This window comes from Diorhabda sublineata, chromosome 2, assembly GCF_026230105.1.
Source record: "Diorhabda sublineata isolate icDioSubl1.1 chromosome 2, icDioSubl1.1, whole genome shotgun sequence".
NCBI lineage: Eukaryota > Metazoa > Arthropoda > Insecta > Coleoptera > Chrysomelidae > Diorhabda > Diorhabda sublineata.
This window is the reverse complement of record NC_079475.1, coordinates 18,207,163-18,225,864: the sequence shown is the minus strand read 5'-3', so window position 1 is coordinate 18,225,864 and position 18,702 is coordinate 18,207,163. Positions and strand designations below refer to the sequence as shown.

Here is an 18,702-nt window from a genome sequence, read left to right as displayed (position 1 = left end):
GGAGTGGTACTATTATATTATTTTTCTACGCCCACACTATCGTCTTCATTAATTTAACAATAACATACACTGAGATTGAGACCCCATAACATACAAGTGGTTTTTGAATCTGAAATATTTAAATTTAACAAATATATGGGTGTACAAAAAGTACAGTACGTTACGCGTGTTGTAGGCCTGTTAGGCAATCGAAAACTTTTCCAAATGTATTGAATTACTTCTATTATATACGATTCAATGTTCTTTGAACATCTCCTATTTCCTTTTTCGTCTGGTTGTGGTTATCTTTTATTGTATTTGTTTTATTTGTTTTTATTATTTTTTTGTTCTTTTTCCTTCCAATTTTGTGATTCTTTTAACTCATTCTTTTGCCTTATTCCTTTTCCTATGATTTTTTTCTTCATATTCTTGTGTTGTAGTTAGTATGTATTCTTCGTATACTCATTTCTTTTTTTATTAGTTCTGATTTATTTCACTAATGGATTCTTTTGATTTGCTTACTATTTGTTGGTTAACCGCATTAATTACTGATTCTATAATTAATTATTTACGTTGTAGTTGTAATTAATAATAATATTTGACCAAAACCTTGTATTTTAGCGTTTACTTTGAAAACAGAATTTCATTATTTTTAAAAAGTTATAAATGAACAAAATATGAATACAAGTCGACTCTTATGCAATATTTAATTTTACTGTTTTTTTTTTCGTTTCAGATACATAAAAAATGTCCCCCACAAATCCATAATTGTACAAGAAGCATACAAAATGAGACAAATAGTAGAAAATTTAGGAAGTCCGATTGTTTTCTGTCATAATGACCTTTTATTAGGAAACGTTATTTATAATGAACAAGAAAACAAGGTTACATTTATAGATTACGAATATGCAGCACCCAATTACCAGTCGTTCGATATTGCTAACCATTTTGCAGAATTTGTAGGTAAGGAGATGTTGTTCAGTGATTGGAATTTGTGTTTTTGTTTGTCCAATATCAAAAATACATACATTTTTGTAAGCTATAGAAACAGTTTTAAACTAAACGAACAACAGTTTCCTGTTGAATAATACTAAACTGTAGCTTTTCGTCAACTTTTTCCAGACAACATATTACGCGATAATGAATATTTTCTTTTTCGAATTCACTTGGAAAGGTTTCGAGGCACGAGAATGGTCCCAGAAGTTCCTTACCTGACCTAGAGATGGCGGTAGTTGCTTGAAAATACCACTGTATTAGAAAATACACAATCTATACATCATTGATGTTTCAAGTTTGAAGATGCCACGTTGTTTAGTATTTGTTTGGCAGCCATCAACAGTAAATTTGTAAACATGGAAAAAATGGTATTCGTCATGTGATACAATACTTTTATTTGAAGAGCACTAGCCCAGGTGAACAAGGTTCTACTCTGGTTGAGACTGCTCCTTCGTTATCAATTGTAAAATATTGGGTAGCAGAGTTTAAACGAGGCCTTACGACCTGCGAAGACCAGCATCGCAGTGGTCGACCAAATGAGGTGACGACTATAGAAATGTTGAAAGAAAATCCATAAAGCCAGCAGACATAGTAGGTATTTCAAAAATTGTGGTACTTCGCATATGAGAGAGCTGTGGGCAAGATGGATGCTGCCTTTGCTCATAATGGAATGAAAACAGCGTCTTTAAGAAGTTTCCATCGAGTGTTTGATAATTTTTCACAGAAATAAAGCCGAATTTTTGCGATGTTTCATAACCATAACCATAACGTGGGTCCACTTCACACCCGAAACAAATGAATAATCAAAACAATGAATTGAAAAGGGGGAACCGGCTCCAAAGAAGGCAAATACTGTTCCATCTGAAGGCTAGGTCATGGCGTCGGTTTTTTGGGATGCGCGGGGATAATTCTCATTGACTATCTTGAAAATATAAATCAAACGAAAACGAGCGCATTTGTCTAGGGAGAAAGTATTGTTTCATCAAGACAATGAACCAGCGCACACATGCGTTATTGAAATTGGCAAAATTAATGAATTGAAGTTTGAATTGCATATTCATGCACCCCATTCGCCTGATTTAGCCCCATCGGATCATTTTCTGCTCCCAGACTTGAAAAATGGCTCGGTGGTCAAAGATTTTCTAACAATGAAAAGGTAATGCCGGTAGTTAAAGGCTATTTCGAGTAGTTTGACGATTCTAATTATAAAAATAAATATATATTTTTTTCCAAAATTTTTATGCTTTTTTCACTTCGACATTTTCTTTTAATTGTTATTTATTGTTTTATTTTGGAACGCTGGTTACATTTAATACATAACTGTATACAGGTATAAGTAGATCCAGATCATATCTAAAGATGTGGACTACTGTAGGAATCGGTACATTAATAGGTTGATTAGATTGCTGCCGTTATAAATCTTATACATAAAAAAATATTAATATGTGATTTGTGAGGGAACTTATTAATCTATAATCAACTCAATGACTCAAAAATTATTAATTTTGTCAATGGAAGTTACTGTGTTCCTTAAAATTGTTTAATTTTCAGGATTAGATAAATTTGACTATTCATTATACCCTGACAAAAAATTCCAAACAAGCTGGATACGTACATATTTAACAGAATTAGAAGGAAGCGAACCAACAGACGAACAAATAGAAACAATATATGTTCAAGTAACTAAAACAGTGTTACTGACACATATATTTTGGGGAATATGGTCATTAGTACAAGCGGAACACTCAACTATAGATTTTGACTACATGGGGTTAGTATGTATATTTTAATTCTCAATCGTCGATATTGAAATTGTGAATTTGACTTGTTGAGCATATCAATACGCTATACAACACAGTATTATATATTCTATTGTGTGATAATATTAAATATACTGCTTTAGGCCTTAGAAAAATAATCTACAGTTGCCCTTTTCATATCGAAATCTAAGCCAGGTATGCAACTAAAACAATAATCTTAAGGTTCCCAGCCGAAGACTATACTTCAGCTGTCAAAAATATTTCTCGCGTTGGATACTGCATAATCTGATACTTCAGGATATTTAAATCAGACATGATTATCAGAGATAGTGGATTACGATCCCAAGGAATGATTTATAATAACAAAAGGCAAGTCCTGGCATATGCTGATGACTTGGACTTGAAACTACAAAGAATGTTTTTATTGTTTGAAAAAACGCTTACGTGTCAATGAACATTAAACCATGTATAGAAAATTTTATGCTCTACAATTCATTTTTAATCTATCATTGACCATTAACTAAATATTTGGCAAAAACCATATTGAAAAAAGTTTGTAGCGCTATAATTAAAAACCTATGCGTTATACAAAAAAAGTTTCAAATAAAAAAGATGGCAAATATTATTCTCTACAATAACGATTTCTACAATTTAATAAAACATGTTTTTCAAGCTGACGGCTGAAGTGAAGCCTCCCCCATGACTTCCACTTGAATTTACATTCAGGGAACACCCCTGAACATATTAAAAAATATACCTGTTCCCCCGTACATTTTTTACAAGAGAAAACCCGCCTCTTGGCCTATACATGGAATATACGATTAAGTTGTACGTAATTGTATACTTGTTACCTGATATTTTAGTTTGAATAGAATAGAAATTGGATTCCTTTGATGAGTAATTCTGTTTGTACTTTGACAATACAGAATCATCAATAAAATATCTAACAATGTAAAGGGCTCATTTATTTTAATCAATTGACGTATTGGTAGAGAAAAAATACTATTTTTTTTTTTCAATAAAACTTGGAGTTATTGCGTTGTTCAGAATTTTTCTATTACGATAAACAGTGGAAACACTGCCGAAAGTTTATTACTACTTATCTTAATTCATGAAGCTTCGATACTAATTAATCGAATTAGATGAAGTGTTAATAACTGCTGATATAAAAATTCATTAACCTTATTTATGATTCCACTTCGTATATAATGCAAATTCATATGTTTAATTACATTTTTTAGATACGCTGCTGTACGTTTTAACGAGTACTTCACAAAAAAAGATAAGTTTTTGAATCTCGAAGCATCTAGCTGATTACTTTATATCCAAAGATGTTCTTTGAAGAAGCCATTTGCGTCCAGACCCAGAAAACTTTATTTAGAAGATAATCAAGCAGCTAAAGACATATTCTAAGTGAAATGATTAGTTACTAGAAATCGATTGTTTTATCTTGTTGGTTTACTCAAATAGTGTATTATATTGAAAAAAATATGTTGTATATTGTAATAAAATCAATTTTAATAATATTTTTTGTTTTATTTTGAATTTATGAACAGAACCGATGTACAAACAATGCGATTATCCCAATAAATATTTAATATTTATTAAAAAAATAATTTCACGTTTTTTGAATCATATATATATTGACAATATTTATAGTTTACATCTAATAAACATGGCTCTCATCTATTAAAAACAAAAACTATAAAGAATATCACTTTAAATATCAATTAGCTCTACTTTTTCCTTTTATGAGGGGTTGCACTTTCTCTTTTTAAAAACCAACAGTAATTACCCATCATGGTCGAATCCCATCGTCTTTGATACCGAATTTCCACTGTCCTAATATCTTGGTGGTAACCTATCATCCTGCTCATCACTGGTAGCTCCCAAATGTTCGGGAAAAAATGTCAGATAACCCCAAATCACGTGCTAAATCATTAAACTCACTTTGAAGAATCAAATGTGGCTCGCCGGAACTGGTACTTGGTGTAAAAATAGGTCGGTGCATTGTTCTTCGGAGCTTCCTGATGAAACGTTATCTCCAGTATCTTCTAAAACAATATTTTGCGGACCTAAAGGCACAATCGGTACTGGTAAATTTTCGTTATGGGAAACAGGTATATCAGACGGCAAATTTGGATACTCTCTTTTCTTAGAATAACCTTCAGTCTTTCTTAGACAAAAATAGCAGACTTCCTAACATAACCAATGGAATTGCAAAAGGCATGTTTTCTTCCCATTCATTCACTGCACCATTGACACGCTTGCGATTTCAACATAAATTCTCTTTGCAACTGCGGTTCGTATGACTCGACATTTTCGCCTTTATAATCACTATGTTATTTTTATGTTTATTATTCTGAATAGTACAGTTCAGGTATTTTTTTCGGCTATAAAGTTTACCAATATTAACGGCCCCTTTATAAAATGACTTACCTGTTAATGTAAACAGGGATAATTAAGCTATTGAAAAGTGGTACGTGTTAGGGCTTAATAAATATTTTTTCTAAACTAAACAACAATCGACTGTATGGGTCTTTCAAGACGAGTAAAATCCAAAAAAGGTTGTTCGTGCACGAAGCACATATATCAGAGCAGGAGTACGTTACCTCTATGTTCTCAATTTTTTTTTTGATAATAGAGCATTTTTGTAAGTAGAAATATTAATTTCAGCCTCGTTATCTTTTTATATTTTTTTCTTCTCTACTGATGGATCCTTTGGTCTGTTTTCTGGAAAATTTTGCATATCCCAATATCAGTATTGGTGGTGGCGTGAGTGGCCTTTCTGTTTGAAACCATTACGTGTATTCTGAACAGATGCGGCTTTTCCATCGCGCCTTTTATGATCTATTAACCAATTAGTTCCAATAAGTTCTTAGTGGTCCATAGATACAAACATGCGGTGCAATTTCTATAGGGGCACGAACCGACTCGTGTTCGTAGGGGCGATCGTGTTTACGGAAGAAGAGATTTAACATCTGATAAATATATCGAGGAGATTTTAGCAATTCATGTGGTATCTCACATCGACTAAATTGATGACGAATTTACCAATGGCATGACAATATCTTAAAATTCAAATAACCTCGCATCGTCCACTCAGTTCTTAAAATGACACTAGTATTCAGGGCACCAACCCACTACAGAATATTATCACAAATTGTTTAAGACTAGGGTCCATTCTTACACGAAATAACGTTGTTCTAATACCGAAAGAGAAAAGATTAGTCAGCAACAAAAAATATAGAAAGGTCTAAGATATAAGTACCTAAAGAAATTTGTTGTTTCAATCGTATGCTGTTATCTATCGCATCTAATGTTATTTATTATGTTGCCAAAGATTCTAGATACGTTTTAGTTTGAATATGCACTTCCAACAGTAAGTATCTCTAATGTTCACTTGGCGACATGCGTGACGAGATCGGCGGTAGAGAGGTGTTACTAACAGGTGTTGGAATTGACAGAGCAACTCACGAAAATGGGAAACTTGTAGAGTCTCTTTTGTGCCAACACGTTTTTAGTTACATTCAAACGTTTCGAAAGTGCGAAACATTATAAATTATTTTCCAGTGAATTGCAACCGATTCATTTTAATATAAATAATACTGAAGTAAGTTCATTAGTTAAACAATAAATACAGATATGATCAAAATTAGTTGTCAGTCTGAAAAAAGTAATTAAAAACATTTTCACTTTTTGTACGATCAAATTATTTGTTATAATTTCTTAAAAGGTGATATTAGATCAAAATTAGAAATATTTAAAACATGTTTTCATATCAAATAACATTTCCAAATTCTTACGAGTAAAAAATTATGATATAATTTCCCATCACAGTACTTCTTACCACACCCTCATTGGATATATAGCCTCTACAAAGAGGTGAGTGAAACTTAGAATTTATTTTCACTTCCTTTTCTTCGGAATCGAAATCATATCTATTTACATATCAGATTCATTTTAACTTCAATGTATATTATACATATTTCTATTCATACATAAAAACTTATTAGTCTGCACAATTAGGGACTTCAAAAGAAAAATAGTTTCATCTAATACAATATTGTCACGATTCAGATAGGTATACGTTCTAAATAATTGTTAGGTATTTATGTATGAAGGCATTAGTTATACTTTTTGTCACTAGACTTGAGATTTTAGTTGAGGCAGCTAATTAGACCAGCGACAAAAAAGACATTAGTGCCGCTTTACATATTTTTTTTCTAAATCGTCCCTATTCAAAATTATTTCCGAAAATATTTGGAATTGAGGTGCGTGAAATAGGTTATATGTGCCTCAATCGGCATGCAAATCTTATTTCTTTTCATATATTTATATTAATAATAATATAACACTTTGAATTATTCGTAATGTTAGGTTTTAAGCTGGTTTAGACCAGGGTAGAAGCCTTTAAAAATAATAAAATGTGAAAAAAAATAATAGTTGGATGAAACCTATTGGAAAATGAGGAGGGTAAAAAAGCGATTTATCTCGATTTCCGGCAAAAGTTCAAGTACTAAGGAAAAAAGTCAAATAGCAAAGTTGTAGGTAACAAAAAGAACAACAATTTTTGTAGGTTGCACTTTTTTCACATAAACTGAAAATTTATGTCGAAAATTCGAAAAACCAAGTTCTTTTTTTTTATATTTGTTATCAAAAACAGTTTTTACGGAATTTTGTGAAAACTAACTTTCTTATGTACAATATACACTTTATTTTATTTGATTTGATTTCACGCTTTTTTGACATAATATCGAGAAAGCACCTTAATATTCAATCGCAAATTGTCCCGTCAAAATATCAGCTTTTTTTAAAAAGTGTCTAGTTTGTTGAAATCTCTACTTCCTGGCGGTGTAAAAAAATATTACCATGGCCATAGTAAACTTTCTCAGAAAAGTCAAAATAACCAAAAAAATAGCATCCTAAAATTTTGTTTAATCATTAAGTACGATTTTAAGGTATTTATTAATATTTACACTCTTAATTACTTATTTTTATCAATATAATATGGAATCTCGAATTTCTCGAGTAGTTAGAGAGAAAAAATTTAATAAATAACTAAGAATTGCACATAATGATTAAAAAAACAATCGGAACCGAGTGTTTTTTGTTTTTTTGTTGCCTTTTCTGAGAAAATTTACCAAGGTTATGGTAATTTGTTTACATCAGATAGATATATCAACGAAAAAAATCTCACCCACTTTTAAAAAATTTGATATTTTGATAAGATAATTTTCTTTTGAAAATTAGGGGGCTTTTTCGATATTATGTCAAAATAACGTGAAAAAATAAATATTTCGAATCAAATAAACTACATTGTATATGGGAGGTAAAAATGTAACTATTCACCATAAAATTTAGTGAAAAAAAATATTTTTTGTAAAAGATAAAAATAAAAAGCCAAAAACTCGGTTTTTTGAATTTTTCTCTAAAATTTTGAAGTTATGGAAAAAAGTGTATTCACAAAAATTATAGATCTTATTACCTACAGCTTTGCTATTAGACTTTCTTCCATAAGACTTGCCGAAAATCCAGATAAGCCGTTTTTTACCTTTAAAAACTCACCGCCTTTTTCTTCCCGGTCTTTCCATTTTTATCATATTTTCCTTTTCCAGTGGATTTCATCCTACTATAATTTTTTTTTGGTTTCAAAAATTATCAACCCTGGTCTAGTGGACGTGTAATCGACTGCTGTCGAAAATGTAGCGGATGACAGTTCACCTGCTTAAGTGCCTAGGCACTGAGTAACGATTTCACTGCCGATTTCTATCGATCAATTAACGAAAAAAAAAAAAATAATTGTATATTGAATAAATAAAATAAAATTATTATTATGTGACGGAGAAGCTTTCTAAGAGAGAATTAAAGGGGTGACTTCACATTTAGCGAAGTTTCTTCATCTTCTTGTTATTCTTTCTTAAATATCCGAATTCTATGTCTTGTAATTTGCATATTGTTGCTATAATGCCTACAGTTATAAAAATCTGAAAGACTGTTTTCATTATTATTCAAGGAAGCATTTTCATCATAATAAAATAAGATCATTACAATGTAAGTTCCATCTCAAATCCTATTCAAACTCAAAATCCTTGATAATTAAAATTATGTATTTTTTGTTCTTGGTATTCCGTTTTGATTGGAAACGTCCAGTTTAAACAAAATCATTAATTAAAATAAATATTGTAATTTCCACGTGGATATGGATATTTTTTGGCACAAATACATACAGGTGCTGATTCTTTCCATTTCGCCCAATTTAATTAATTTTCCGCTTAACCTCGAAAGTTGCTGTAAGGATTTTATTGAGTATGTACTCAAAGGTTATGATAAGAAAATTTTAGATAGGTTAATTAACCGTCATAGGTTTGAGAATTCTCTATGCGAAGTCACCTTCTTCTAAAATTGAAATGAAAAACAAAAAAAAATTGCTCTGGTACCTTTCTTCCTGTTTATATAAAAGGATTGGCTATAATGATTGTAGTAGGAAGTTGAGCAGACTGAGATATACGTAATGTCCGGTTTAGAGAGCATATAGCTCATTTAAAACGTGGACGGACCGAATAATCAAGTATTGTCGAACAGGCAGCTAGTCTTGATCATAAAAAAACTATTGAATGCATTTGAAAGCATTGAGATTGTTAACTGTTCAAATATGGACAAGTAACCTATTTCTTACAGCCTATTCTACAGTTTAGTAGTCAAGTTCATTGGTGGAAAAACAGGTAGGTTACATTAATAGATTTCAGATAATCTTCAGTCTCTGAAGGTAATCTTAAATAATAACCAACAATAACTTAATAGAGAGTTCAGTACGAATATCACCAACGGTTCCAGCAATTCCAAGTCAGTTGTTTTTGATGGCATACTCATTACCTAATATTTTAATTTGGATAGGAGATTGATTCCTTGAACACTAGTTCTGTTTGTACCGTTACCAAAATTAATCTGTGATACAGAATCATCAATAAATTTTCGCACAATGTGAAAGGCACATTCAATCTCTTTAATTAACAAATTGAAAGAAAATTATGTTTGAATAAAGAGACGTCAATTGATAGAATGGTCATCGCTATCATCTATATCAATATTTAGTTTTTTCATCTCATGATAATATGTTGGAGTAGAGTCTGGTTATTTTGAGAGAAAACAAAAATTATTTAGAAAATACTACACTGTATTTGATTATAGAAAATGTATAAATATATCATTTCGTGTGTATAAACCTTGAATTTGATATATATGGTATCTTCCATATTTAATTCCGAACCAATTTGCATAATTTTTATATAAATCCACAAAAGGGAATTTTCGATTTAGTATAACTTTCATATATCGCTTTCGCCTTTGTGTGATTTGCAAACGTATATCAAAATATTATTATTATACAAGGAATATTTCATGACGAGACGTTTCGGGATATGGAAATTTTGATATAATTTTAGCTTTAAAAATAACTTAGATGTAAACGTAGTTGTACATAAATGTTACAAAAAGTATTTGAATAGAAAATTATCTGTCAATCTTCTGAAAATAATCTCTATATAATTCAGAAATACAGTTTTTGTACCATAAAAACTGATCTACGTTAATATTGATGTACTTGTTTCTAAATATTCTTGATTTTAGGTCTCTTCTGTTTCAAAATTAGTTTTCTTAATAATTTTTATAAGATAGATAAAAATTATTAAAAAACAAATTTTGAAATAGAAGAGACCAAAAATCAAGAACATTTAGAAGCATTAATATATCAAAAGGTCTAAGAAATAAAAATCAAAGAAATTTATATTAATTACAGATACTGAACATAAATATTTCATTAAACATTATACATAGTCCAAGGTTCACTATGTATTGATACAAGGTTTGTCATCTGTCATGTTAGCGAGCTAATTTATAAAAAAATAAATGATGACAAGCTCAAAAGCTACCGTTTTTATGCTACTTTTGTGCCTTGACATTAGCAGAATTTGTCGTTAATTATTTTCAAAAATATTGGAGTGACCCGTTAACTTGAGTATCAAGAGCCTTCTAATTACTTTCCAGCTCTTCATTGCCCATTGGTATTGATTGTACTAACCGGCGAACTATGTTAAAATAGAAATTCGTATCTTCAAAAAACTTTTATTACAAATTCTGAAATAGTTTCGGTATTTTACTATATATAATGAACGGAAACTTTAGTGCTTATTGAATTATTTGTTTATGAAGAATTTTCTTCAGATTCTCAACTTGTACTAAGCAAAAAGACAGAAAACAATAGATGTATAAATGTACTTTTAAAGTCTAATAATGCAAACCGGAAATCGTGCCAAAGAAATAGTACGAAACATTTGTACATTCAAGTCATAAAAACGTCTACACTATTTTTAAATATATTTGAACCAATATTATAAATAATCTGTGAACCCTTCTACCTCTTAGTGGTGTAGGGTGTTAAAACTTCATCCAATTATTTTCTTGATCTACCTCTCTTTCTGTTTATTCCAATGTTCGCTTTCCATATGTTCTTAACAAATCGTTATTCATTCATCTGTTGTAAGTGTCCGCACCATTTTAGTTGTCTTTATTTTAGGCCTTCTTTTATATCAATGTTCTTTATTTTATCTTTGTTTGTCACTCCTTTCACTTTTTGTCATTATGTGAATGCCCAAGATTTCCATCCGAATCTATGAATTGGTCTATATATTGTTATTAATATCCTTACTTTGGTGTCTCTGGATATTTCTTTTATATTTATGAATTAAGTGTTCATGGCGTAATATAGTTTATTGGGTTTTAAAATTCTGTTATTTATATCTGTATCTTATATCCCATTATCGTCTATTATTGTTCCTAGGCATCGGTAGTGTTTAACTTGTTCCAGTGTCTTTGTATAGATTCTTATATTTATTTTGGCCTTTTCTTCCCCAATCATCATTACTTTTTCTTGTTCTTGTACATTCTCATACTTATGTCTATTACTGCATTGTTTCACACCTAAATATTTTCTTGTAACTGCAAATGATGTTCATTCTTCATAGTTGTGAATGTTCCACACATATTTTTTTACTTAACACAGTACATCTCTTTATGATCTCGTCCATGATGAATAGTAATGGACTCAAGCCTCCTCCTTATCTTAATTCTATATTTGTAAAAAAACCTTTTGATATTTTATTATTTCTTATGACTGAATCCTCATTGTTTTTACAAATAATCAGTATTATCTTTTATAATTTTCACATTAACTTCTCTTTCTATCAATATCTTCCATATTTTCTCTCTTGGTATTCTATCAAAGGCTTTTTCTAAATCTAAGAAGACTACGTACAACTTCTTCTTTCCATGCTTTTTCTGACATGTGCTTTAATGTAAATACATGATCTTCTTCCCATTCGAAATCCATTCTTCTGTTTCTCTTCTACTGTTAGTATACTTCTTTTCTCTGATTTACAGCGTTATTGAAGATGAGAAATGGGGCAAGCTTCAACAGCAGGGATAGTTCGAGGAAAACCATATTTTCAAATAGGATATGATTTGAAAGGAAGACCTCAAAGGAAAGTTCATGACCTCTTGTATAGAAAAGGATGTCTGACAGACATTTATTCCATTATCTTCGTCTCTGTACTAATTAATAATATTCCTCGGTAGTTATTGCAATATTTTATATCACCCTTTTTGAATCTTGGTACTAGCAATGCCTTCTACCAGTCGGTTGGGAATGTCTCATCTTCTATAGCTTTATTCAAAATATGAAACAGCATATCTTTTCCTTTTTAATCCATATTTTATATGATTTATGAAATTACTTTGTCTTATCCTGGTGCTTTTCCATTCTTTAGTTCTGTGATTACATGTTCTATATTTTCTTTACTAATTTTTATTTTTGATTCTTCTGTTATGTCAATTTGTACTATTTCTTCTGTATGTTCTGACACATTGTTAACTAGTACAATATAATAAATATTTATAACTAATAATGATCAATGGAATACTCGATCGGAGTTAATGAGACTTTCCCTTACGACCGACTTGACGTTCTGTTCGCTGTTGCTTTTACCAACGGTAACATATCTATTAAAGTCTATTTTTATAAATCAGAGAGTACCAAAAAGTGTAAATTATGGTAGCGTATTACTTCTTTTAGTAGACAGTTGAAATATTTTTCACAATCTCCAATAAAAACTGTTTAACATCACTCATTTACTACAATTAATGTTCAACTATAGTCGCGTCAATAAAGCCTTTGCTTCGGAAGTCCTCAAGAACAGCTCCGATTTTGATGAATTTGTTTTGAAATTTTGTTTTTTTATATTATTTAAAATCAGAAAACTCTTAGAGCGGGGATGTACCTATTTATATTTATTAAACAGTATCAACGACATTTATATAAAAAATTCAGTTTGGTCTCTATTTTTTTGTAAAAAAAACTTCATATATTAATCTTATTGCAACAAATAGTTGTTACAAAAAAGTTTTTAACAATAATTTAATATTAAAATAAAAAAAAAACATTTTTGTGTTACTTGCATACGCTACAAATACTTCTTTTTGCTTACACATAAGTGGACGAGGATCTCTTTAGTATATTTTTCTTAATATTATTTTCGATGCTCCTTTTTTCTCACTAATATATATGTCAAGTCATGTCAAGTCGATTTTCTTTACCAATTTTCTAAATAGAATTATTTAGCTAAAGAACCAGCGCATTTGTAACAACATACATATATAACGTTGCATTAGAAAGTTTTGTGAGGTATAGGTACTATTCGTACAATAGAAATTGACCTTTTTGTTGTTTAGGTAGTCCCTGCTCCTAAAACTATTAAGCGTCGATTAGAGGAACACTTTGAAGAAGATCTTATCATATCAAATTACCAAGGACTGTCTACTCTTTTTTGTTTCATTAAGAAACATCCTGACATTCCAAATCGATCTTTTGTAGAGTCTAATTTGCATGCTGAGGACGATAATATTAGAAAAATCAAGGAGATTTAATCCACACAGACATCTGTAAAAAATCTCAATCATTGAAGTTATTACTCCATGAAATTATAAGAACGAACAAGAAGGGAAAAAATGTCGATAATAAACTCGACAAAAAAACAACATCAATCGTACATGCAATTATGTCTGCTGTGAGACCACGTTCTTTTTTATCATCCCTTCAAATTGGCTTGAGTGTAACATTACACAGAAAATGACACAACCAGCACCACCTGACAACGTCTTAGAATTGATATTTTGCTGTTGCAGAACAGGATGCGGTTCAGCGCAGAAAAATTGGTTTTCATTGCTCACCAGCCTGCATAGTTTGCAGTAAAAATAACTGCGACATGAGAAAATTAAATGTACTTTTTTTTGTATATAACATAATGAATTTTCTATGGTCAATAAAAAATTTATATTTTGGTCCACAAATTAATTCCATGTCATTACTACACAGAACAAACTTATAGGTAATTGTTTATAACATTCATTAATATATTTACAAGTTTTTAATGGATATTGTATAGGAGAATTTTTTTTTTGTGCATAAATATCACAGATATTGTTTAAACAAGATAAATAGTTCCGTTTCCACTCCAAGAAGTTTCTGATTTCAAAGAATATATAAAAAAACATTGCCTGTTTTATTTTCATTGACGCGACTACTAGTTTAATTCGTAATAATATGGTTGTGATTTGAGTATCGTCATTCCACGATTTTCTGATATTTTATAAATTTCGTATTTTTTTAATTTCTCTTTATAAATGGAACACAGAAACGGGATGGACCAAATTATCTTTTAATTTAGCCAATACTGTAAATTATTCATAGCTATTACAAGTCTGCACCCTTTTCTGATGAAGACCTCAGACCAGTAGAGTAATTAACCTGTTTTCAACTTGTCCCAGTTTCATCTTGCCAAAATTTATTTGGTATACATCCTTCGTTGATCTACATTTCATCTAAATAAAATACAGGGTTATTCTAAATGATGGAGCTATTTTTAAAAATTCGTGTTTATCAAAGTACAAATGCTACATGAATAATTTTTATACCAACGAAAAGGGGAAGTCTAAAAGTTTTTTTAATGTATTACAAGTCTAGGCAGGCGTTGATGGTTCCAGAGGCGGCCGCTAGAGCTCTTGCGGCAATAGGCCGCCATTCTCTGTCACTGCCAGTTGTGAGTGAAAAGGCAACTATGGAGCACAAGGTGTACTGTGTTATTGGGTTCGCAAGAAGTGAGTCGCAAATTGTAGTTCAGCGGGAATTTCGTGGTGAATTTGGTATTAAACCACCAACTATAAAAAGCATTACTCGTTGGTTTAATAAATTTAAAGAGACGGGAAGTTTTGTTCGCTGCCCAAGTAAGTCTACCAATAGAGCTAGTAGAGAACTTGGAATACCCCAACCAACTGTATGGAACTTTCTGAGACGGTGTTTGCTGTACAAACCCTGCCGTTTAGAACTCGTGCAAGCTCTCAACCCTAATGACAAAAAGTAGCGTCTCGAATTTTGCAGTAATGTGCTAGAAATGATGGAGAATGACACACACACACACACACACACACACACACGCACACACACACACACACACACATACACACACACCAGATGACGAGTAGATGTTTGCCATGCAGTAGCTGGAGGCCACATTAAACACTTGTAGTACATTTAAAAAACCTTAAAAACATCTTCTTAAAACTTGAAACTTCCTTTTTTTATTGGTATAAAAATTATTCATGTAGAATTTTTACTTCAATAACTTTGTAAGTCAGAGATTTCGCAGCACCATGCGTGCCACCAACCAATAACTAAATCTACTTTATCATCAACACTTTTACACCATTTATATTTTTATCTATAAAGGATTTAAAACAATTAAATATTAATATTTTATAATTAACTTTTTCAATTTACTTGTGTTCACGCGGCCCTTCCAAATTCCACACTACACCTAACAGGGTGCAACTGAACTAAACTGTTAACAATACCCAACTTGGACCTCCTTACTAAATGGAAAAACCTAGAATCATATTTTCGGGGAAATTTGTTGGGAAGATATTGAAGGATATAAAAAGAAATAAAATTTGTAACCTTTATTGGTAAATATGTATTTATAGAAAAAAAAAATCGTATGACATGGTTATTTAATTTTTAATACGCATGACTTTTGGCCAGTTCAAACCTTTTTTCTATTGTTCTGTACAGCTTATGGTTATAGAGGACCGAAAATATGTATATGTGAACATTTATGAAAATTTTAAAAAATATTTAGATTATTCTGTTATAATATTCGAAATTACCGTACTGACCTCTGCATTAGAAATTGTTTCATTACTCTCCTGTACATTAAAAAGACTAAAATAATTTGTCTAACCGTTGGAGGAAGGAGTTTGTTGTAATACAATTGTGGAAAAATCTCAGCATGGAAAAGTTGAAAGATGGAATACTAGTTTCATCAAAATTCGGACTGTTCCGTGTGGAAGTGTTTTTTTGTTGGTAGTAGACAATTTTCGATGTAAGTATAAAGGCGACTCCATCAGGATCTCAAATATATAAAGGAATAATGATATTAGGCTAAGTGAGAGCGTGAGTGAGAGAGATTACTTCTGGTGTTTAAAAAGAGATTATTCCTCAAAAAATTATGAGAAAAGAAAACGTTTCGTGAATATATAATATGGGTCACCTAATCAATTTAATTATTCTATATGCTCATTTCACAAAGACAAATATATTAGGTTTTTCACAGTTTCCTAATGTAATCTTCAGAAAAAAATCACTCAAATCTTCCAGAAGAATTGAATATATCTGAAATTAATCTTATTAAGAGTAATTCTTATGTAAGTGACACGAAGTTCCAAAGTATGCAATTCAATTAGAAATGATTGATTGTGATTTAATACCTCCTGGAAGTAGTTTCCATAAATAATTACAATTTATGATAATTTTGTTCAAAATGTCTCTTTATGGCGAACGGTTCCCTTGGCAAGTACAACGAACTAAAAATCTACATATATGTTGCTGTGCAAATTTTTTTTTATGTCACAGCATTATTTTCATGTCATTTACTCAGTCCCGGAACACCCTGTGTATTTTTTTTAAAATAAACTATGTAGATCCACCCTTTGTTTTTGATACGTCAGAATGTTTAAAAACCGGGCTAAAAGATATTTTTGATTCATATCGCCCCATCAAATGCCTGCAATATTTTTGTAAACGTTGCGTGATTACTGGTAAATATTAATTTCTATAAGGATGATTCGATAATTATGGAGTTTGAATTGTCCTTATTTAGATAGATTACGATTTTTTTAATGGCCAGAAATGAACATACAAAATTTTGAAACTATTTTCACCCATAAGGCATTAAAAAAATTCTTATCTCGTAGCTAATACTTTAGATGATTAGAATGAATAGTAAGATGATAATCTATTCTAATACCGGTTTTAATGGAGATCCTAACCTGGACTTTTGTTACTATCCATACTATTGACCACATCTATAGAGTATAAGTTCTTTAGATATACGAAATGGTGGAAAGAAAAAACTTGTCAAACTCAGTCAAACTGAGCGTGTGAGTATTTTGTGGCAATTATACTTTTCTGATGATTTGACCACATAATAAAGGACTGGAAACGCTACATTCACATTCCCGAGCGATACAGAAATAGTAGTAGTAGCAAAATTCGTTAATAAAATTGATTTTTTGCAACTGCAGTGAAGCATGTACTTGCCACTCTACCAATCCTTTTCCCTTCCACTCTCTCAAGCTAAGCAGTATTGCTATGGAAGCAAGTTAATGAAAATCATTTTTTTTGCCAGATTCATTTGATTTAATTTTTTTTTGAAATTTTTACACAGTATTTAATATTTTCATTAGTGACATTTGGTTTTTGACATAGCACGTTTCCACATTTCAAGCGATTTTTTTCTATTTTGAATCTTCTAATACGAGTCTGCGTTACTTGGAAATCCATAGTTTTTTGGAATGAAGTATTTTTATGGCTTGTATAATATTTTCTATAAATTTTATTATTTGTGTTGTGGTTTTCTTCTGTATATTCAAATTTTATTTTATTCAGTTCTTTTATGTTTGTTTTTTTTAGTTTTTACAAGCTTTTGTCTACAAATTGTAACAATTCTTTGACAATAAGGCATTTCCCTCTCTCTCTATCTGACGTGCTCGAATAAATTTTCTTCCTATTCCTATTTTCTATCCTTTCGTATGACCACTCTCGCATTGCGTTTATGTTATTAAAGACACATTGGAACATTATGGCCAGGTTGTTTTCACTTCTTAATAAAGTTCCTTTTAACTATTATTTACCGAATAACCAAAAATTCGGTGTCTCCACCTACTAATAAAGTAAACCTCCGATTAAATCGAGTTATTTGCCAGTCACAATTGCCAATTAAAGAATTTAATAGAAACTTAACCTTTAATAAACATTAAAAATGGTTTGTTTGTTTATTATACCTATATTTGATTAGTTCATTTTTGGAAATTTTCGTCATGCAAATAATTAAATATTTAATATGGATGCTTTTCAAAATTTAGAAGATTTGTTTGATGACTAATTGGTTGTGGAAATACAGAAAATTTCAGAACAAGCTTATTCCGTTCGTCATAAAATTGATCATCACAATTTTTTGTCCAATAATAAAATTTTTTGACCGTTTTTTTCCTTTTCTATCAATTATTTTCAATAAAAACTATAATTTTCAGACCAACACATATTTTTTCAACTAGCGACTACTTCAACATTATTCTTAACAAAACACGTGCAAATATAATTACGCACAGATCGTTGTCACAAACACAAATCATAGGAAACCGGTCAATACATGGATGATTGCTATAAAGGCATCTTTCATAGTGTTACCAACAGTAGACTATTTGTTGAATATATAATGAAGTGGCAAATACTTATTAGTTAAATCGGATTTAAACCAACTAGGGTGAAGAAACGGTTAACATTTATTTGACAATTAAA

At 30.6% G+C, this 18,702-nt stretch overlaps 2 protein-coding genes across 8 annotated transcripts in view; both read left to right on the top strand.

Moving 5' to 3' along the window:
* The window catches only part of LOC130453010 (ethanolamine kinase 1), a 36,532-nt gene extending 32,276 nt beyond the window's left edge, over positions 1–4,256 (top strand). For all 6 annotated transcript variants that reach the window (XM_056792585.1, XM_056792583.1, XM_056792584.1 and 3 more), the window contains exons 5-7: positions 716–942; positions 2,527–2,746; positions 3,977–4,256. In XM_056792585.1, coding sequence (XP_056648563.1) covers positions 716–942; positions 2,527–2,746; positions 3,977–4,049 — 520 coding nt within the window. In that variant the 3' untranslated portion in view covers positions 4,050–4,256. The remainder of the gene's footprint in view (positions 1–715; positions 943–2,526; positions 2,747–3,976) is intronic.
* A 1,944-nt stretch (positions 4,257–6,200) lies between these two features.
* LOC130453009 (uncharacterized) overlaps positions 6,201–18,702 on the top strand; it is a 70,215-nt gene continuing 57,713 nt past the window's right edge. For both annotated transcript variants that reach the window (XM_056792582.1, XM_056792581.1), the window contains exon 1: positions 6,201–6,348. The gene's annotated coding sequence lies outside the window, so the exon portion shown is untranslated. The remainder of the gene's footprint in view (positions 6,349–18,702) is intronic.